At 37.3% G+C, this 20,560-nt stretch overlaps 1 protein-coding gene across 6 annotated transcripts in view; it reads left to right on the top strand.

Annotated features, from left to right (window-relative positions):
* Positions 1–20,560, top strand: part of C7H15orf41 (chromosome 7 C15orf41 homolog) — a 243,501-nt gene that overhangs the window by 58,762 nt on the left and 164,179 nt on the right. For 3 of the 6 annotated variants that reach the window (XR_002523018.2, XM_017960507.2, XM_009209881.4), the window contains 4 exons: positions 6,740–6,785; positions 7,676–7,740; positions 16,554–16,614; positions 20,325–20,397. Coding sequence is in view for 5 of the 6 variants with exons in the window: in XM_017960507.2 (XP_017815996.1) it covers positions 6,740–6,785; positions 7,676–7,740; positions 16,554–16,614; positions 20,325–20,397 (245 nt within the window). In the remaining variant the exon portion in view is untranslated. Of the gene's footprint in view, positions 1–6,739; positions 6,786–7,675; positions 7,741–16,553; positions 16,615–19,642; positions 19,675–20,324; positions 20,398–20,560 lie in introns of all 6 variants that reach the window. The other 3 variants (XM_031668855.1, XM_017960508.3, XM_031668856.1) reach the window with 2 other exon arrangements.

Raw genomic sequence — 20,560 nt, 5'->3', positions numbered from 1 at the left:
GACATGTTGGTGAGCGAAAGAAGCTCAATGCAGAGTGCATGGTGTGTAATACACTTAATACGAAGTTTACAGACAGGCAGAACTAACCTGTAGAACCTAAGGGTACATTCTTGGGTGGTAAAACTATGAAGAAAAACAAGGAAAGATCAGAAGTGGCTCATTTGTGAGAGGGAAGGAGGGTAGTGATTGGATGCGTTATCTTTTGGGGTGCTGGCAGTGACTGTTAACCGAAGTGGTTATATTTTCTTTTTTTTTTGAGACAGAGTCTTGCTCTGTCGCCCAGGCTGGAGTGCAGTGGCGCGATCTCGGCTCATTGCAAGCTCCACCTCCCAGGTTCACGCCATTCTCCTGCCTCAGCCTCCTGAGTAGCTGGGACTACAGGCACCTGCCACCGCGCCTGGCTAATTTTTTGTATTTTTAGTAGAGACGGGGTTTCACCGTGGTCTCGATCTTCTGACCTTGTGATCTGCCCGCCTCAGCCTCCCAAAGGTTAGATTTTTAAAAAAAAATATTAATTCTTTGGGCTGTGCATTTGTTCATGTGTGTTTTTATGTTTTATTTCCAATAAAAATAATTTTTAAGGAATATATAATGACATGGATAAAAGTATCTTATGTAATGAAAGCATGTTACAAAAAAGTATGTTTAACACACAATTTTTAAACATGTATGTGTGTGTATATAGATGATACACACAAACAGATTCATACACATCAGACATAGAGCAAAAACACAGGAAAATTATAGTCCAGAATGAATTCTAAGAGTAGACATATGAATTTTATACAGAAGATGCACCATTTGATAACTAGGAAACTCTTCATTGAATGTTGTTTTATAAAATTAACACTTACAGGGGGCCCCTGCATCCTCTATAGAGAAGATGATTGTATTATTTATATTTGCCTGCCTGGTTCAGGGAAAGATTTAAAGCTGCTGTATATTTAATATGAAGTGAATAACATTTGAGCAAAAGATATACGCAATCAGATGGAGACACTTCAGGCAATAGTGGTGGTTAAAATATACCTTCTCTGCAGGGAGAATAATGGAAATTACCACACAGTCTTTTAATCCTTGACTGTTTCCTGCAGTCAGTAGTTCCTTTAACTTTAAAAACATAAAAGAACAACATTTTTTTATGAAGTTAAAGAAAAACTGCAATTTGATTTCTTAAAAAGGAAATAACGTCTAAAGCCATGGAATTTGGTCAAAACACTTGACCTCCTGTGACTTCAATTTTCTAGCAAAAAAGCAACATGCCCCACATTTCAGGGTTGTTTGGAGTATAATGTAACATCACATAAATGCTTAAGCAGGGATATTAGCATACATGATTTGCAGAACCCATTTCTGGGAACTATTAAGAAGGCAGATTAGCATTGGGATTAAGACTTTCGTCTCTGGAATCGGATGTAAATTTTGATTCCCAGGTCTACTGCTCTTCTAGCTGTTTAACTGTGTATTTTACTTAACTTCTCTTCCTTCATTTCCCCATCTTTAAAATAAGGAGGATAGTAGTACCTACCACAGAAGATTGTTGTGGGGATAAAATTAAGTGCAAAGGTAGTTATAAAGCCATTTGGATATATCTTCAGTTTGCCAGCAAAAGTAGTTGAAAGCCTGGAGCAGTAACCACTTTTTTCATATATATACAGCTCATCCTCTGTATCCATGGGTTCCACATTGGCATATTCAGCCAACAATGGATTGAAAATATTTGGGGGAAAAAAATCCAATAAAAATAACACTACAACAACAAAAAATAATACAGATAAAAAACCAAGCCCAGCATGGTGGCTCACGCCTGTAATCCCAGCACTTCCAGAGGCCAAAGTGGGCGGATCACCTGAGGTCAGGAATTGGAGACCAGCCTGCCCAACATGGTGAAACCCCACCCATCTCTACTAAAATTACAAAAATTAGCCAGGCATGGTGGCAGCTACTCCGGAGGCTGAGACAGGAGAACTGCTTGAATCAGGAGGTGGAGGTTGCAGTGAGCCAAGACTGCGCCACTGTACTCCAGCCTGGGTGACAAAGCAAGACTCTGTCTAAAAAAAAAAAACCACCCCCCTCAGAAAAACACAATACAGTATTCACAACTGTTTACACAGCATTTACACTGTATTAGGTATTATCAGTAATCAAGAGATGATTTAAATTATACAGGAGAATGTGCATGGGTTATATGCAAATACTGTGCCGTTTTATGTAAGTGACTTGAACATCCACAGATTTTGATAGCCACGAGGGTCCAGAAACCAATCCCCCCCAACAGATACTGATGTTCAACTATATATTTGACCTATAGTTTTTGAGAACTTTTAAAAATAGTTGATTACTAACTAAGCTTAATGTTGGCCATCTACCTAATCATTTATGGGGATATTTGCTGTAGTTAGGCACAAAATGTTTGCATCCTTGATATGAAGTTGGAAATTAGGAAGAAAAGACATAGGGTGGGAGATAGGATGGATACATTTTTCTTTATGTCTGGAACTTAGTTTACAGATTTTTCCCTTTTCCCCCCTCAGTAATTTCCCAGATTATCAGTAATCTCCCTCCAGATTTCCATTTTGTATTGTGTTCCTAAAAAATAAACAAAGTTTGTGGTAGTATTATATCAAAGTTTGTGGTAGTATTGTTGAATTCTATTTTAATTTTAAAGGGAGAAATGGCTCTACATTTCAAATTTATGTGTGGTATGTGTGTGGGCAGGGGGCTTGGGGAGTGGTCAAGAGATTGTAGCTGCATTGCTTTTATAAAAAATATGCCTTGACCAGCACTCTAAATCATTAACTACAGACAGCCGGTGTTCCATTGTATTCTTCACAGATTTAGAGAGGTTGTGCCTAGCAATTGTGAGATGTCCAAGTATATCCAACTATAATGCTTTGTAGGAGTATCCTGCTTTATCTCTCTTTAATTGGTTTGCTGCTTCTCAAGCTCCAGAAATAATATTTATTTTTCTCAGAAAGTGTTGAACCCAGTAGAGTGTACACATTTAAGCTTCCTAGATTCTATAGAAAAAGAGCTTTAAGGTAAAAGTATTTACTTCCTTATGGTCTTTTTCAGAGGTTGCATACTCAAGAAGAGGAGGAACATAAAATGCGTGATGCCTTCTCTTAAGGTTCTGCATGCTTTTAGGCCTCCATCTGAAAACATAAGGACCTCACCTTTGTATGAATGTTGCACTGCAACTAAGTCTGTGCTCAGCTCTCCTCTTAATCTAAGCTGCACTCTCCCAACTCTCTGAGGCTCTTTCATGTTACCGAGTATCTTAGCTGGGTGGACTTGGGAGCACATTGAGTTAAATATCACATGAGGAACTAGTGTGTTGCCTGTTTTTATATCAAGGATTTGAAGAATGTTGAATGCAATATAACATGAGAACAAATAGTACCCCATTAATGTTTCAACTCTATATGGGAAAATCACACACCAGTTTATGATCTCTAGGCACGTCAATTTAGTGAGTCAGTGACAGACAGAGGAACAATTTTAGGGAAGCCAATTATCGCCATCAGCTAAGGGGAGAACTAGAAATTACGGAAATGGACAGCCCCTCTCAAGTGTTCCATCTTGTACCTGTGGCACCATTTTGGAGCACCTTGTCTCAGAGCTCTTCATCACGCCTCCACCTTACTGGAGAACACAGAAGCCTGGGAAGAGTTTTATTTCTTTGGTTTGGAGATTTAAAAAAAATAGCCACGTATAATTACACAGAGTATGAATGGAGGCTGGTCAGTTCAATTCCATGGTCTCTTGAGCAGTTCCACAGTGTCCTCAAGGACCCAAGCTCTTTCCATCTTCTGTCTGCCATCCTCACAGTGCTAGTTTTTCCTTCAGACCTGTTTCCACATTGCTGCAGCGTGGCAGTTGCTGTTCCAGACTTGGACAGGGTTTTACCTAGCCGTTCTTTGGGTCCACTCCCATGCTCTCCTTTACCCAGACAGCTGCAGGGTACGGAGCTAAATCTGGGAGATAGCATGGGAAAAATACAAGCAAAACTGTTTTGATGGAGTTTTAATACTACATCCTGGGTATTTGATACAAATTAAATGATTGCATTTTTGATTATGTAAATTTAAAACCCCATATATTCTAAGCGATATAAAGTGTAAAGATTCAGGGTATGATTTACTTCATTCTGTATTTAAAAAATGTGAGTACTTGACAGTGTTCTAATTTTTGCCTTTTTTGTATGTGTACTTTTGTGTGTGTACTTGAAAGTTTCTTCTAAATCAATTCCTGTCCACCTTATTTAGTTTTTTGATTCTGATGGCATATTTCCCCATACGTGTTACCTTGGGACATTGTAGATGCACAGTGGTACTGTTGAATGATGGACTGCGATGTTCAAGGTAGACCTTTCAGTTGCACAGAATCTTTTTCTCCTCTCCTCTTTAGCTGGAAACCACATTTCTTGTGAACCTAGTGAAAATTGAATTTATTCTATAACTTCTGTTCCCCTTGGCCAAACAGATCAAACACAGTGGGAGGGTACACTGTGGGCAGGGTAGAGGTGGTGAGAGATAGCCTTGAGATCATGAGACTCTGTTCTCCCCACATGCCCAGTCTTTCCCTCCATTGTCCCTTCTCAGCATTAACACATTGGAAGAAAGTACAAGTAATACACACTGAAGTCAATGTCTTGGTTGTATTAAAACTACTTTCCTGCTCCTTGTGGTGTGACATGTGGTCAGAACACTCTTCTACAAGGTTAGCACATACAGAAACACATAGTTGGCTGGCAGACTACCTAGCAAAGTTCACTTTATTCTCTACAGCTTTGAATTACTTAAACAAAACCAAAACATTTTGGACCCGTGTCTCTCTTTCTGTCGTTACTATGTATACGTAAGTCGTTTTCTCTTTTTATTAATAGTTCTAGCCGGTTTTTACCCCCAGTGTAAGCTGGCAAAAATCTCTCTAACCCTCTCGGCCATAGAAAAACTGAGTTGCTTCGCAGGCTCTGTCCATGGTTTTAGCTGAATTGAATTCTAAGCAGTTTGAAGACATTTTTCTAGCTGAAGACATTGTCCTATCCTTGATTTATACAGTACTCTCAACTCCTGACCAGCTTCTCGTTTTAAAGTATTTATTCTTGAACTTACTTTTCCAGCTGCCTCTTCCCATTCTGGGCATCTACAGTTTATGTTTTATTTACCGTTTAGTTTTCTTTTCATTAGTCATTTGTCCCTGACTTTCTCATTCCAAATACATTTATTTCTATCATCTTTTTTGAAGCATAAAGAATGACATTTTGTGTACCATTAAATGGTTAATAACATAAATGCATTTTGCTGTACAATGAGGAGGGGGTCTATTTATGGCACGTAAATATCTGACATTAATTTATTAAGTGGTTTACAAAGATTTGGGCCTCAATTTTCCTCCCACCCCCCACCCCAGAAGATTATTGTCAGCAACCCTACTAGGGTATGTGATTTGGGTGTTAAGCTCGGTCAAACCAGGCAAAATAGGAAGATTTTATATAAAATTGCCTCTTTCAAAGGTGCTTTTCAGTTTTAAAGGGAAATTGAAAAAACCAGAGTGTAATGAATTGATGATTGTATTTAATCATTTGTCTGTACTTTTGAGTTATTGAAATATTCTTTTAATAATATATCAGTTTCCTTGGTGAACATTTAGGGTATTTTTTTTTAACCTCCTCTTGTAATTTGGTAAGGGTGGAAAGTGTCAGAAGCCAAATCTGTAATGTTATCCAGAAGATGACGACATCTAGACAATGAGTAAACAAATATGGTGTCACTTTATTTCACATTCCCTAAATTACCTGTGATGCGCTAAAGAGGTTTTTTCATTTATAAATAGAAAAAATTTATTCACAGTCCTTTGGCATACTATAAAAGTCGAATTATCTAAAATGTAATCTATTCAGATAGCATTTAGTAGGAAAATAGAAATAATTGTTCTCAAGATACGATAAGTTAGATGTGTCTATAAAGGACAGTCGAAAAGAGTAGCAGTGGGATATTGATTGCTTTTGAGAGAAAGAAAAATTCCATTCCATTTCTAAATGTTAACAATTGCAAAAGGAAGATTCCCACTTGGGAAGAACGTTTTTCAGGTTGCTTCGTTGCCAGGTGTTTGACACTGTGTGTTGTCTTAGATGAATAAGGCTTAGGGCAGTCTTTAGGACCAATTCACTCCAAGGACCTCTGCTTCTTGCTGTGAAAGCTTCTATTTTCATAGCACGCCACTGTCAGTGGAAATGTTCCAGTGGTCACTGTGCTACTTCTAGTAGAGACCAAAGTTTTCCCCCTGAAACTGGGATAGCTGTAGAGGAGAATACCTGTCTGCTAACAAAATTAATTTCAGAACGTTGTCAATGAATGTAGTGCATGTTCTCTACTGTTTATGAGATTGAGCTGTGTCACTTATTAACGGAGATAAGCCTTGCTTTCTTGTGGTCCCTTTTAACACCATTGCATTCTACAAGTATGATTTACAATCATCCTAAAGTTTAAAACATCCAAATAATGTGATAGTTGTTTTGAGACCATCCATATTTTCCCCTTTCCTTTTTTCTCTCTCCTTGACCTCGCAGCAGGAAGCCTTTGTTTGAGGTGTTCATCTGGAACAACTTTTCCACACTTGTTTTCATGTTCTGTTAGATTACAGGGCAGCAGGCCTACCTTTGAAGCTCCTTTCTCTTTTGTTTCTTTGCCGTGCACTCCAGTAATTAACTTTGTCCTTCTTTTATTTGTTCCAGTCAATCGCAGGCCACTCTGCTGAGCATCTTCTCCCAGGAGTACCAGGTTAGAAGTTTTCTCCTTTGTGAGGGTTGACAGGTGCCTAATTGAATGATGAATGTCCCTTTATTTCTTTGTAATTGAACTGCCAGCTCTCTGATTGGGTTGGAGGATGTTCTCCTTTCCACATCAAGTACCGCCTGCGTCTCGGTGGAGGCCTGCCAAGCCTACCCATCCATCTGTCTAATAACATCTAGCCTTTGCTTATTTGGTGGACCTGTAATAAATTATGCTAAACCATTATTATTCTGACAATAATAATTTCCCTGTGTTGCGTGGTTCCATGTGCTAAATGTTTGCTGACTTGCACTGTCAGTGCCGCTTTCCATTGCTGACAGAGATGATGATAAATGACCATTGCTGGAGTGGCAGAAGGCAAGAGAGGCAGAAAATGGAGTCATTTATCATGAGATGACAGGTGTCAGTCAAGTGGCAAGTCTCTATGGAATTACTTTTTGTAGTTTTCAAATAAGTTGTTTTTAAGCAATGTTCTTCCTGGTTTAAAATGGCAATTGGATTGTAAAACTAGAGTGCAGAGGACTTAGATGGAATTGAATCGAGGGAAAATTAATACAAAGGTTGAAAGAGGGAACAAGTTTTTCTTTGCCCTCTGTAGCCCTAAGCAAACTTATTTAGATTCAATTACTATGACCCTGTTGGCTTTTACATATATACTGTACCTTGTGGTACAGTCTGAAGACATCCCAGCCAAGCAATGGAGATTAAAATGCATAGGTTCGTAGAGTAGAAGGAAAAGAAGTCCTGCTATCACCAAAATTCCCCAGGTATTATTCAGCATTCCCTATGTGCTAGTCATTGGGCTCAAGAAATTACGTCATTCTTGTTTTGAACCTCATCTGTGACATAACAAAGATTTTTATTTTTTATTTTTTCAGAAACACATTAAAAGAACACATGCCAAGCATCATACTTCGGAAGCAATTGAAAGTTATTACCAGAGGTATGACCTTCCTGCCCCACTAGAGGGTATCATAGTACCTATTAATTGTAATAATAATTATGAATAAGTTAGGTCATTAATATTCTATATCATATCCCAAGACATTCTGTTTTAAGTCTTTTATTCAAAACTTTTAGTATGTTTTTGAATGAGTTTTCAAATGCTTTGTTTTGTAGATCTAAAGAGTATGGTAAGACTGTCTTGACTTACATGTATGTGTGTGTGCACGCGTACGCACATACTATGAGATGTAGTTACAATATTATGAAATCTCAGTTGGCTACTTGAAACTTATTATAAGTGCATATCTTGTCTAAATGCATATGCTCGTGTATACATATATCTACATGTATTTGAAAGTTCTCAAACCAATTTTCATTTCTTAGATTAGCAAGTTGAAAAAAGAAGATTGAATTTGGATGTCGTTGTATTTTGCATCATAGGTATTAGGATATCCATTTTAGAAATGGAAAAAGATATATCAAGTAAAGGCACATGGAGATATATTATAGTGTATAACTGTCACATTTTAAAGGGGATTTTGTATTTTTAAAAGACAACCTTGGGTATTGACAGCATGGTATCTAGGAGATACCTTAATTTCAGCCTAATTTATTATAAATAGATTTCAACTTCTTGTTCTGAAACAAACAATCTTTAAAATAGCTCTGATTTTTTTATTCTAAAATTTGTATTGTCATTGTAATATGACTGAATAATTTATAACACTAAATGGTAATGGTTTGCATTAGAAATTGTTAGTTGGTTTCTTAAATCTTCCAAGGGCACATTGGAAATGAAAACTGTTTGAAATCTGCTCTTAAATTATTATACTTAAGATTGACAGATGAACCTTTCTGTGGTGAGAATGACACCACTGATTTTAGATGAATGATTTTTATGCATAAAAATTTTATGAATGAAATAAATATGTGGATAAAATATTGGTGTCATGTTTCGGTAGTCATTTTATTTAGAATCAAGAAAGGGATGTTGAACAGGAAAGTCACAGAAGTTGGATTTTTTAAAAAAAATTATTCACTGCAATATGTGGTAAAAGATATGCTTTGTTTTGAGTAGTAATACCTGTCAAAGAAAGATAACATGCACTCATTACACACACACACACACACACACACTTTTGTGTCTAGGAGAGATCCTCTCTAAACAAGACTTTGTACAGTTTGATGATTTACTCAAAAGTAATAACCTTCTTGGTGAAATTGACATTCAAATTAAAGTCATAACCTAAATTATACATATGAAATTAAAAATGGCCCATGAAGTGCTGTGAAGTCTGCAACTGTGTTGGCATCCAGACTCTTCAAGGAAGCACTGAAGGTTATTTACATGCCAAAAAATACATTCTTGTTTGTAAACATTATAGTCCTAGGCTGTCATATAAAAGTATGATTTTATGTCCGGATTTTAAAGCCTTGTAATGTCTACAAAGGAAAACAGAGTATTTGAAAGGAAAGTGTGCCTTCCTGGAAATTCGGAGATCCGCTAACAGGTAATGGGACTGCCCTCTGACACTCATTTGCCTCATTGTAAGAACGTTGTTTTAGTTATTAATACATGATTTCTAGGATCACTAGGTGCTGCTATTTAAAATCTAAGTTTCATTAAAAAGTACATCTGATTATTGAAGTATGAACCTACTTTTGTTGGATTATCTGGGTAGTATAGGCCAGAAACAAATACATATCTCATATATATATATATATATATGTGTGTGTATATATATATATATATATTTTTTTTTTTTTTTTTGGAGAGTGTCTTTCTCTGTCACCCAGTCTGAGGTGCAGTGGCACGATCGTAACTCACTGCAGCCTCAAACTCCTGGCCTCAGGCAATCCTACTGCCTCAGTCTCCTGAGTAGCTGGGCCTACAGGTGCACACCACCATGGCCAGCTAATTAAAAAAAAAATTTTTTTTTATAGAGACAGGGTCTTGCTACCTTGCCCAGGCTGGTCTTGAACTTCTGGCCTCAAGTGATCTCCCACCTCAGCCTCCCAAAGTGCTGGGATTACACGCCTGAGCCACCATGCCTGGCCCAGAAATAAGCACCTTTAAATATACCCAGTGATGAACAGTTGAGTGGGTGACAATGAGAATACATAAATAGATTTCTTTAAATTTATTTAAATATGACCGTCTCAATTATTTCAAAGAGTTACAGCATTTGAAACAAAAGCATGAAGTTAGACCTTAATGGACAGTCTCAGAAAAAAGCAGTCTGACCACTTTCTGGCTTTACCAACCTGCTGTCTGACTTTCTGCCCTGCACTTTGTGCTTGGGGACAGGCCATATTGTTACCTTTCAGATGGATTGACCTCAGTAGCCTTTTGTTTGAAATGTGCAGGTCAAATGTTCCTGTCTATGCTAAAGGTAAATTGGCTTTAAAAGGTTTTTGTTTTCCAGCAGATTAGAATAAAGCCAAATTGTATTTGTTATATCAAAATATATTTAAGCAATTTGAAAATGTTAATGGCAATTGTATTTAATTGTTTTCTTTTATAAAGTTATACTTAGCTATTGTGAAAATTAAATATTTAATTTCACAATACTTAATTTGTGATAGCATTAAAAAGGAATGAATGATTGGCCATAATTGTGCCACTGAGAGATCTCTACTGGCATTTTTCATTTTAGTCTTTTGTCAGCCCATTTTTATATTGATGAGGTCATATTTTATAAGCAATTGTGAATCCTGAGTTTTATACCTGGAAAAATGTATATGATATAATATTATTTTGTAAAAAGCTTTTTATAAACATCTTTTGATTGCCTTATTTCATCATATGAAAGTATCATAATTTACTGAATTATTCCTTTTTGAACATATGTTTCCAATATTCTATTTTTTTTGAGACGGAGTCTTGCTCTATTGCCCAGGATGCAGTGCAGTGGCATGATCTCGGCTCACTGCAAGCTCCACCTCCCGGGTTCACGCCACTCTCCTGCCTCAGCCTCCCGAGCAGCTGGGACTACAGGTGCCCGCCACCATGCCTGGCTAATTTTTTGTATTTTTAATAGAGACAGGGTTTCACCATACTAGCCAGGATGGTCTCAATCTCCTGACCTCGTGATCCACCCGCCTCAGCCTCCCAAAGTGCTGGGATTATAGGCATGAGCCACTGCACCTGGCCTCCAATGTTCTATTATTGTAAATAATACTGTGATAAATGTCTTGATGCATGAGTCTGCATTTTGGGTTAGTTTCTTAATATTTCTATATATGTAATTATTGGTGCAAACAATGTGAACATTTTTCAAAAGTATTACATATTACCAAACTACAGTCTAGAAATGTTATACTGGTTGCATATGTTGAACAGGGTGGTTCTGCTCTAAATGTATTTGTTTTCCAGTCTCTTTGCCATTTATATCCTATAACACTTCATAAGTGCTAGGGAAAAAAAAGTTTAATTTTAGGTTGTATTTGTCTTTTCTGGAAACTTTAATTATCCCCCACATCAAAGTGACAGATCAGCCTTTATTTAAATTTTCAGATATGCAATCAAAGGGACATACTAATTACAGAAAATATTCCATAAAGACATAATCAGAAAATCCTAATGGTACCTTTATGTGCATCCTCATGGTATCTTGTGCAAACTTACAGCATTGCACTTTTCACCTGGTGTAATGGTTTGCTTCTGTCTCCAGCTAGCCTGAAAACTCTTTGGGGTAGGGCTACACAAAAACAAATGAATGTTGAACCCTCGTCCAACTCTGGCAAAGATCTGAATTGCAATTGGGATATAAGGATGTCATCCTTAATACTGTATTAAGGTGACCTGGGCTCCATTCCTGATGCCTATTTGCCAGTTAAAAGGACTTTATACGGAAGGTATATGTCATCATCTAGCTTTGCTACAGGAGGACTAATAAATACACATCCTATGGGTGAAATCATCCTTAAAAGGTCCCCAGAGAAGGCCCATTTTATGATGTTTTTTGAGTGTGAAAGACTCATTTATATCTAAGATGAAACTAATGTGTACTCATTTCAAATATAAGGCAAAGTTCTCCATGCTCTGGCCTAAGAAGATCCACAACTCTGTCACTGAGTGTTTTCTCTCAGCTTGGAACACCTTCTGCTTACTCCAAACTAGTAAAGATGATAAGTTTATTTCTAGACTACTACATAAACAAGTTGCCCCAGATACCCCAAATCGATAATTCTTGGAACTCCCGCAGCACTCTGTATAGACATACCTGTTAGCACTTCTCTTGCTGCGTTTTACTTACTTATGTACACAGCTCTTTTTCCACCAAAAAGAACAGTTGAAGGCGGGTACCGTGTCTTACATTTGTATTGTTGAGTTTTAGCATTGTAAATGGGGCATAATGAGTGTAAAGTAGATGGTGCTAATTGAACAAAAAAGTGGTCCAGATTTTCAGAAACGATTTTTATCACATATATATTACCAATATCATATTTAAGCCAACCTTTTTTACATGTGAACATCTGAATAAAGTTCTGTAGGTCTGATCTTCTAACGCTGCTAAAGCTGGCTCCTCCACCAGTGCTGGGAGAAGGGAGGAAATGGAGACAATATTTCTAAACTTTGCTATTGATGGGGACTTGCAGATCTGACCAACTGTGTGCATGTGCACTTGTGCTCATGTGCACCAATGTAGGCGAACCCAAACAAATTTCACCAAGAATGTTTCCTGTTTAGAAATAAGATGGCATTAGTACAGTGTGAAAGAATAGAGATTTTTCAAAGTAAACTCTCGAGTTGTGTCTATTTATATACAACATGAAGAACTGAGGAAATTTCTTCAATAATTCAAAAGCTTGAGAAAACTTTTATTTTTTTATTATATTTTGAGACAGAGCCTTTCTCCGTCACTCAGGCTGCAGTACAGTGGTACAATCTTGGCTCACTGCAACCTCCACCTCCTGGGTTCCAGTGATTCTTGTGCCTCAGCCTTCTGAGTAGTTGGGACTACAGGCACGCGCCACTATGCCAGGCTAATTTTTGTGCTTTTAGCAGAGACAAGTTTTCACCATGCTGTGCAGGGAGGTCTCAAACTCCTGGCCTCAAGTGATCCACCTGCCTTGGCCTCCCAAAGTGCTGGGATTACAGGTGTGAGCCACCGTGCCCAGCCAGAAAACATTTTCTACTATCTAGATATTATGAGGTTTCTGTTAATCATGATGAAATCATGTAAAATACAGATTTTGATGGGAGGCAGAGTCAGGCGGATAACCTGAGGTCAGGAGTTCAAGACCAGCTTAGCCAACATGGCAAAACTCCATCTCTACTGAAAGCACAAAAACTAGCCAGGTGTAGTGGCACGCACTTGTAATCTCAGCTCCTTGGGAGGCTGAGGCAGCAGAATCGCTTGAACCCAGGAGGCGAAGGTTGCAGTGAGCCAAGATTGCACCACTGCACTCCAGCCTGGGTGACAGAGCACCACTTCGTCTCAAAAAAAAAAAAAAAATACAGTCTTTGAATTCTTAATTGGATCAACTCAATGCTAGCAAGAATGCAGAGACACATGAATTCTCCTGGGCATTAGGAATGGAGCCCAGGTCACCTTAATGTAGTGTTGAGAATGACATCCTTATATCCCAATTGCAATTGGGATGTTTGCCAGGATTGGATGAAGGTTCAGCATTCATTTGTGTAGCCCTACCCCAAAGAGCGTTCAGGATAGCTGGAGACAGAAGCAAACCCTTATACCAGTGTGAAAAGTGCAGTGCTGTAAGTTTGCACAAGATTATGATGAGGATGCAGAGGAAGGTACCATTAGGATTTTCTTTATGGAATATTTTCAGTAATTAGTGTGTCCCTTTGATTGCATATCTGAAAATTTAAATAAAGCCTGATCTGTCACTTTGATGTGGGGAGTAATTAAAGTTTCCAGAAAAGACAAATATAACCTGAAATTAAACTTAATTTTTTTTCCTACCACTTATGAGGTGTTATAGGATATAGTTGGGAAACAGATTGGAAAACAAATACATGTAGAGCAGATCCCCCATGTTCAACGTATGCAGCACGTCACTAGGCCAAAATTAAACTTAATTTTTCATTCCTAGCACTTATGAAATATTATAGGATATAGTTGGAAAGCAGATTGGAAAACAAATACATTTGGAGCAGATCCACCATGTTCAATGTATGCGGCACCTCACTAGGCCTTGGGGGATCAGGGTTCTATTTCAGGGTTCCATAGCTTTATTGTTTACTAGCTAAGAGAGCCCAGATGGGTTTGATCAGTGCCCTGGGGTTTGGTTTCTTTATATGACCAACTGGGAAGCCTTACCAACCTCATAATTAGGAATTTCCACAGTATTAAGTATGATCATGCTTTTAATATTATATAGAATATATAGATACAGAGGATTGTAATTATTGTTTAATCACCTTCTGTTTCTTTAAACTTGATAGAAGTGCTTCACTGGTCATTAGCAGGATAATGACTAATGCAACTTTTACATGAAGCCATGTCATTTTGACTTAAAGCAACAGATCTCTGGTATAAGAGGTAGTCTGGCATATAGCTACTACTCTCTTTCACTGTGCAGTCAGCTCTCGCTATGGCATGCTCTTTCTTTTCATGCTGGTTTCTACTCGAGTGTCACTCCCTCAGAGGGGGGCTTCCTGAGCAACCCGTCTAAGTTTACATTTTTATTCTAGCGTATACCATTATACTGTATATTTATCTCCCTGTCTTTTTATTGTTTGTGTCACCACTGTAATATAATCTCAGTGATGATAGGACCATGAATGGTTCTTTTCCCCCCCGTTGCTTCTTCAGAACCTGGAATAAGACCTGACACATAGCCCTCCAAAATACTTGTCGGGTAACTGAAACTGAAGTAGAAAGCTGTAAAGATATCCCAGTATCAGTACAGGCTTAAAGATGCTGACCCAGAATCAGAAACCATAGTAAATACGCACTGTTGGTGGTTACAGGCACACAATCAGCTGGTCTGACTTGGCTGATACTTGGGTGGTGTCAGTGCAGTGGACTCCGCTTCCCGGGTTCACGCCATTCTCCTGCCTCAGCCTCTGGAGTAGCTGGGACTACAGGCGCTGCCACCTCGCCCGGCTAGTTTTTTGTATTTTTTAGTAGAGACGGGATTTCACCGTGTTAGCCAGGAAGGTCTCGATCTCCTGACCTCGTGATCCCTCCGTCTCGGCCTCCCAAAGTGCTGGGATTACAGGTGTGAGCCACTGCGTCCAGCCGATATGAGGTTCTTAATGGACCTATTTCCCAGGGACCTTTCTCTAAAGCACATTTGCCTTGTTTTATTTATTTATTTTTTCTTCTTGCTTCTGAATGTGCATATTTTCCAATTAGTTTTCCAAATAATACATTCAAGGGTGGCCCCAATATGTGGAAAATTGCTTTGTTAGAATTATATTGAAGTTATAATGATCTAGAGGTTCTCCCCACCTTAAATAATTTGCTGTTACCCCACTTGGCTTACAGGAAAATTATACAACTTTATAAATATACTCATGAAATAATGTAATTTAGTACCTGCTTCTGGCAGTTATATGGAAGACCTCACCTCTTGACTTTATTACTCTCAGACAAATACCCAGAACTTATTCACTCAAATAATATACTGTAGGGAAAATTTCCATACCTAATTCTGCTTTCTTGTCCAATACGGTTTTAAAAAATTATTTAATTTTTCATTTATTAAAGGAAAAATATAAGGTGATTTTTTAGTGTATAATCACCTACTATAAACAAAGTACTTGGTAGGCATAATAAATTGAAAAAACTACAATTCTCCAACCTTCATGAGGCTTTCAACATTACAGTGGGGGATGGGTTTGAGGTAGCCAAGTAATAGGCAAATACAATATGCTACGTTACATGATGGAAAGATGTACAGGATATTCCTCGATTGCATATGAGGAGCACTTAAGTTACTCTTCTATGGTAGTGGATCGAAGAAGGTGACATCTGAATTGAATCATGAGTTATCCAGGTGAGGGATGGGAGTGGGAGACAGTGACTAGAGATGAGGCTGGCAGAGTAGAGAGTAGGTAGAAACCAGATTATGAAGAACCTTATAAGAGCTGTTAAATGGTTATAAATTAATCTTGAGATTTAATGCGGGACCTTAAAGTGTTATAAGGAGGGGAATGACACATTCAAATTTTTGCATAAAAAAAAGAAAAAAAAAAAGAAAAAGTCACCCCAGCTTCCGTGTCTGGGGTTTTGTTTTGTTTGGGGATTTTAGAGAGTTCTGTGTTTTTTTCCAGTGGAGTGAGAGGATAATGGGAACTGGAGGTTCTTACAGAAATCCAGGGCAGATAAGGTGATGGCTTGTATTGCCTGTCACAGGTGTGCTGACCCACTGAGGACATGTCTACTCCATTGTTTTCTTAGTAAGGTGTCAAGCAGCCCTGTGAAACAGAGGTAAAGGAAAAGGCGAGATGGGTGCATGAATACTTTTCTCAAACTATATAAGTCAACTTCTTTCCTTTCCATGCAATGGTTGTCTGTGGTAGAGACAAGACAGAGTGATATGGATAGTTCCTCTTGTTCATTTTATATGTTAGGAGGTGAAAGAAAACAAGAGAGACCCAAGTATTCACACCTCCTGCCCCCACCTTCAGCTTCTTAGTTGCCAGTGGTTTTGAGGTGAGTTGTTTGTGTTATGTTTTTCCCTTCAATGCTTTCCTATGAACGTAGCTTACTTTAACTAGAGTTGAGCGTGGCATTTGCCCAGGAGAAACATGTATACACACAGGGGATGCTGACAAGTCTATGCTGGCTCTTTTCTTGTCACTGCATTACCACTTGGTTTTGTCTTGTCTAGGTACCTGAATGGAGTGGTGAAAAATGGAGCTGCCCCAGTGCTCCTGGACCTGGCCAATGAGGTAATGTTATTGTTATGATTTTATTTAAACTTGCATGAAACCTAAGGGGCCTATCTAGAGTAACTTTGCTTGCAATTATAATTACCTTTGGAGAAAAAAGGATTTGAGGTGCATTAGACGTTTAAATTACTCCCTGATCTCTTTGTACTTTTAATAATTGGACAGAGAACTTCACATATTAATAAATCAGTTGGCATAATTAGTCTACTTCTTTTAAGGCAAACGTATAAACAGCCTCTTGGTTTCTTATTTTGTGGAAAATTTCAACCAAACAGCTCAGGACATGCTTTTCTCAGGATAGGCTGTCTTAATTTAGTGTGAGAAATACCTGTGTCAAGTAAAGAGATAGATGCCAAAAAAAAAGAAAAAAGAAAAAAATCTGCTAACTGTTATAAAAATGAAGAGAGAAATTGTATACTTAAAGATGTACTTGATTCATTTTTTTGTTAGCAAACTTTTATTATAATAAAGGATACATACCTTGTAGAAAAGTCTCTTTCTTTATATGAAGAAGCATAGTGTTCTTAATAACACCAAGTAAGAAGTGATTTATTGAACTTATTCGTTAACTCTGATCTGCTTCTGTTTGGGGAAACAAATAACAGCCTTACATTTGAAAAAGGAAACCCTACAGATTTCCCATGAATGAAGAAGCTGTGAAAAGTTCGTAATAGTTGCAGAGAGCATGCCGAAAAAATAAAATATTTAATTCCTAAACTGTAAAATATTTATCCACTGTAATAAGAGCAATACAATATTTAGTCTGACTTGGAACTGCTTATGCAAACCTCGTAGGGATGGAATGAAATGTACACTGTTTTTGTGTTGCATTATAATGGAAAACATAGAAGCAAGGCAGAAAATGTGTGTTTGCATTAAAGATGACTCAGTACTGTGAGCATTAAGTGTTGCAGTAGCAGCAAGTTCTACATGTTATATTAGCAAGGAAGGATGGCTTCCCTCACAGCTTCTGTCTGCTGCTATACACTGCTGCAGTCAACAAATGAGCAATTACCTATCAGTTACTAGATGGTTTTAATAGTCTAGGCAATGTCTACACAATCAGATAGGATAGTTAACATGTAGAATGGATATCTGTGGGCCTCCTAGAAAAACAAGTATTTTATTCTTTTTTTTTTTTTTCCATGTCTAGAGCAGGAATTTTTTTTTTTCTTTTCTTTTTCTTAGTTTTTTCTTTTTTTCTTTTTTTTTCTTTTTTTGAGATGGAGTCTTGCTCTGTTGCCAGGCTGGAGTGCAGTGGTGTGATCTTAGCTCACTGTAACCTCCGCCTCCCGGGTTCAAGCGATTCTCCTGCCTCAGCCTCCCGAGTAGCTGGGACTATAGGCACGTGCCACGATGCCCAGCTAATTTTTATATTTTTAGTAGAGACGATGTTTCACCATGTTGGCCAGGATGGTCTCAATCTCCTGACCTTGTGATCCACCTGCTTTGGCCTCCCAAAGTGCTGGGATTACAGGTGTGAGCCACCGCGCCCGGCCAGCAGGCTGGTTTTTAAATGTCTCTAGACTTGTTCATTACAAGTTGATGCTATTAGTAACTTGAGGTATGTGAGCTTTAACTAGGAATTTAGTGATTGTCTTTTATGAAAAAGAAGAATAAGCTAGCAGCATTCCAGACACAGCATCTAGAAAGAATGTGATGCAAATATGGTACCCATCTATATAGATGATGATGTTGATGATATAAGTTTTACATCATAGCAATCTATATTCATTTGAATTTTTAATAGATAGTTCTATATCCATTAAATATTTAGCTGACCTCTGTTTTAATCTTCTAGTAATATGGAAAAATTTAACCTACCAACACGTTTTCTCCTACATCAATAAACCTTTTATTTACCATGAATATATAGCAGTATTTAGCCAAGGGAAAAAGTAGTTGTTTAAAGGCTTTTCCTGCCTTTTGGCTACAGACTAGTACAGAAAGAGTAGCACTTTTCTATGAAATTGATAATGCATTAAGGAAATTTGCGAATGACTGGTACCATATTATAGCATCTAAACAACCAAGCTGCCATTTTTTCATGATAGTTAATGCTTAAATAGCATACACTTGGATCTGGTGACAATTGGTGTGATGGTAATACTTTATGAGTCAATATTTATTTAATCAGCGGAAACTATAACAATTGATGAGAAATATATAACATGGGTACATTACAGGGTGCAGCAACTCTCTTAGACAAGAGCATTGTATTTTTGTTATCTTTTTGGGGGGCTAAGGGCTGTATGTGGTCATCATTGATTTTATAAATGTCTTGATACTACTTCTGCAGTTTCAAGTCAAAAATTGAACATTTTAGGAATTCACACGTTGTTAGTGATAATAAGATCAGTCATTCTGTTCTCTCCACACAAATATTTTCAAGTGAGATTTGAAGCGCTGTGCATTTTACTTACATGCTAAATTCTGACATGAAGCATGATGGCCCTATTTCGGAGAAAGATGGACACATGATTAATATGAAAATTAGGGAGATGCAAGTACCTGAACTAATAAGGTAGTCCTTATTCAGGCTGGACTACCTTCAGTAATTTCACCATTTTTCATGTGTCAGCTCTGATGTGGGTTACTAGGAGTAAGCAGCTTCGTGGAAAGCATTTCTTTCTACTTGGGGAATTTAAGGGCATCCAAGTACATACATATTTGAAAAAATTGTTCATACAAATGAAGCCGGCCTTTTTGTCTAGTTACTAAATCAAGATAAAATTTTGGTATGAATACGGGACTTGAAAACCTGTCAAGAAAAATTCATGGTGATAATATATGAGGAACATTTGCCGTCTTCTTCCTGAGATAAAAAGACTTGTTTTAGGGAAGCATTATTGTTCTTAAAAATATGTATTCCTATTTTTTGGTGAAATTAAGTAAATGGTTAATAAAAGATCTGAGAACCCAAAAGAAGACAATATCTTTACGAAAGAGTAGATAAATTTTTTATTAATTAAAATGACTGTTGGACTGAATATTCTTTGTTTTCTGATTGATTCTTTATTTTAAAAAGTTACCTTCCTGGGATCTGTATTAATTAAATTGGTAAGTAGTGTTTCAGATAAGGATGGTGATCTTATGTTACAGATATCATATTGTTGTATTTTATTATTAACATCTCTACAATGCAGTTATTTTTCTTTTATCAAATAAAATATTTTAAATTTAAGGAACTTATACCAAAATTTCAGTTGTCTTTAAAGATAAAATTAGTAAAATCCTTATTTTGGATTTGTCATATAAGGACATTTGGCTATTTCTGAAAACTGTCACTAAATAACAAAAAGGGCTTATTATCTGAAATTGCATTCAGAACAGTATAAATATAGATAGTTGCACAGAAAGAAGGATGGCTAGAATAAAAAATTATATTGGCCTACCAACAGAAAAAATTGAGGAGAGATGAAAAAAGCCTATTTCACTGTTTTAGACGAATGCTGTTTCTAAGTTGTTCCATCCTTTTTGCTCCAATGTTATATTCAATAAATTTGACCCATTTATTCCTTTCAACAGCCCAAACCATACTTGTTATAATTTTATTATAATGGAAGCCACCAAGGGTGGGAAAGATTTTAATGAATGATGCTTGCTGTGGTTGATTAAAATTGACTTAATCTTCAGTGTTGACAAAATATTGGAGTATCAACTGCTTGCACAACTTGACAGTTTTAATTTTCTACTTCTGTTTTATAAAGGTGGACTATGCACCCTCATTAATGGCTCGGCTTATACTGGAGAGGTTTCTACAGGAACATGAGGAAACTGCACGTGAGTTACCCTTTTTTCCTAATGGTACTCTTTTACTCCCTTCCCCAATTTAAAAATAATTTACACAGCATTTCAAGTCACTTAATGAGAGCCAGATTCCAAAACAGCTATCATGAACAGTTAATGACAATTAAATGCAATATAAAAGACCACCCACAACTTA

This window comes from Papio anubis, chromosome 7 (genome assembly GCF_008728515.1).
Source record: "Papio anubis isolate 15944 chromosome 7, Panubis1.0, whole genome shotgun sequence".
Classification (NCBI taxonomy): domain Eukaryota; kingdom Metazoa; phylum Chordata; class Mammalia; order Primates; family Cercopithecidae; genus Papio; species Papio anubis.
Note: the sequence above shows the minus strand (reverse complement) of the source record. Positions and strands in the feature narration are given on the sequence as shown.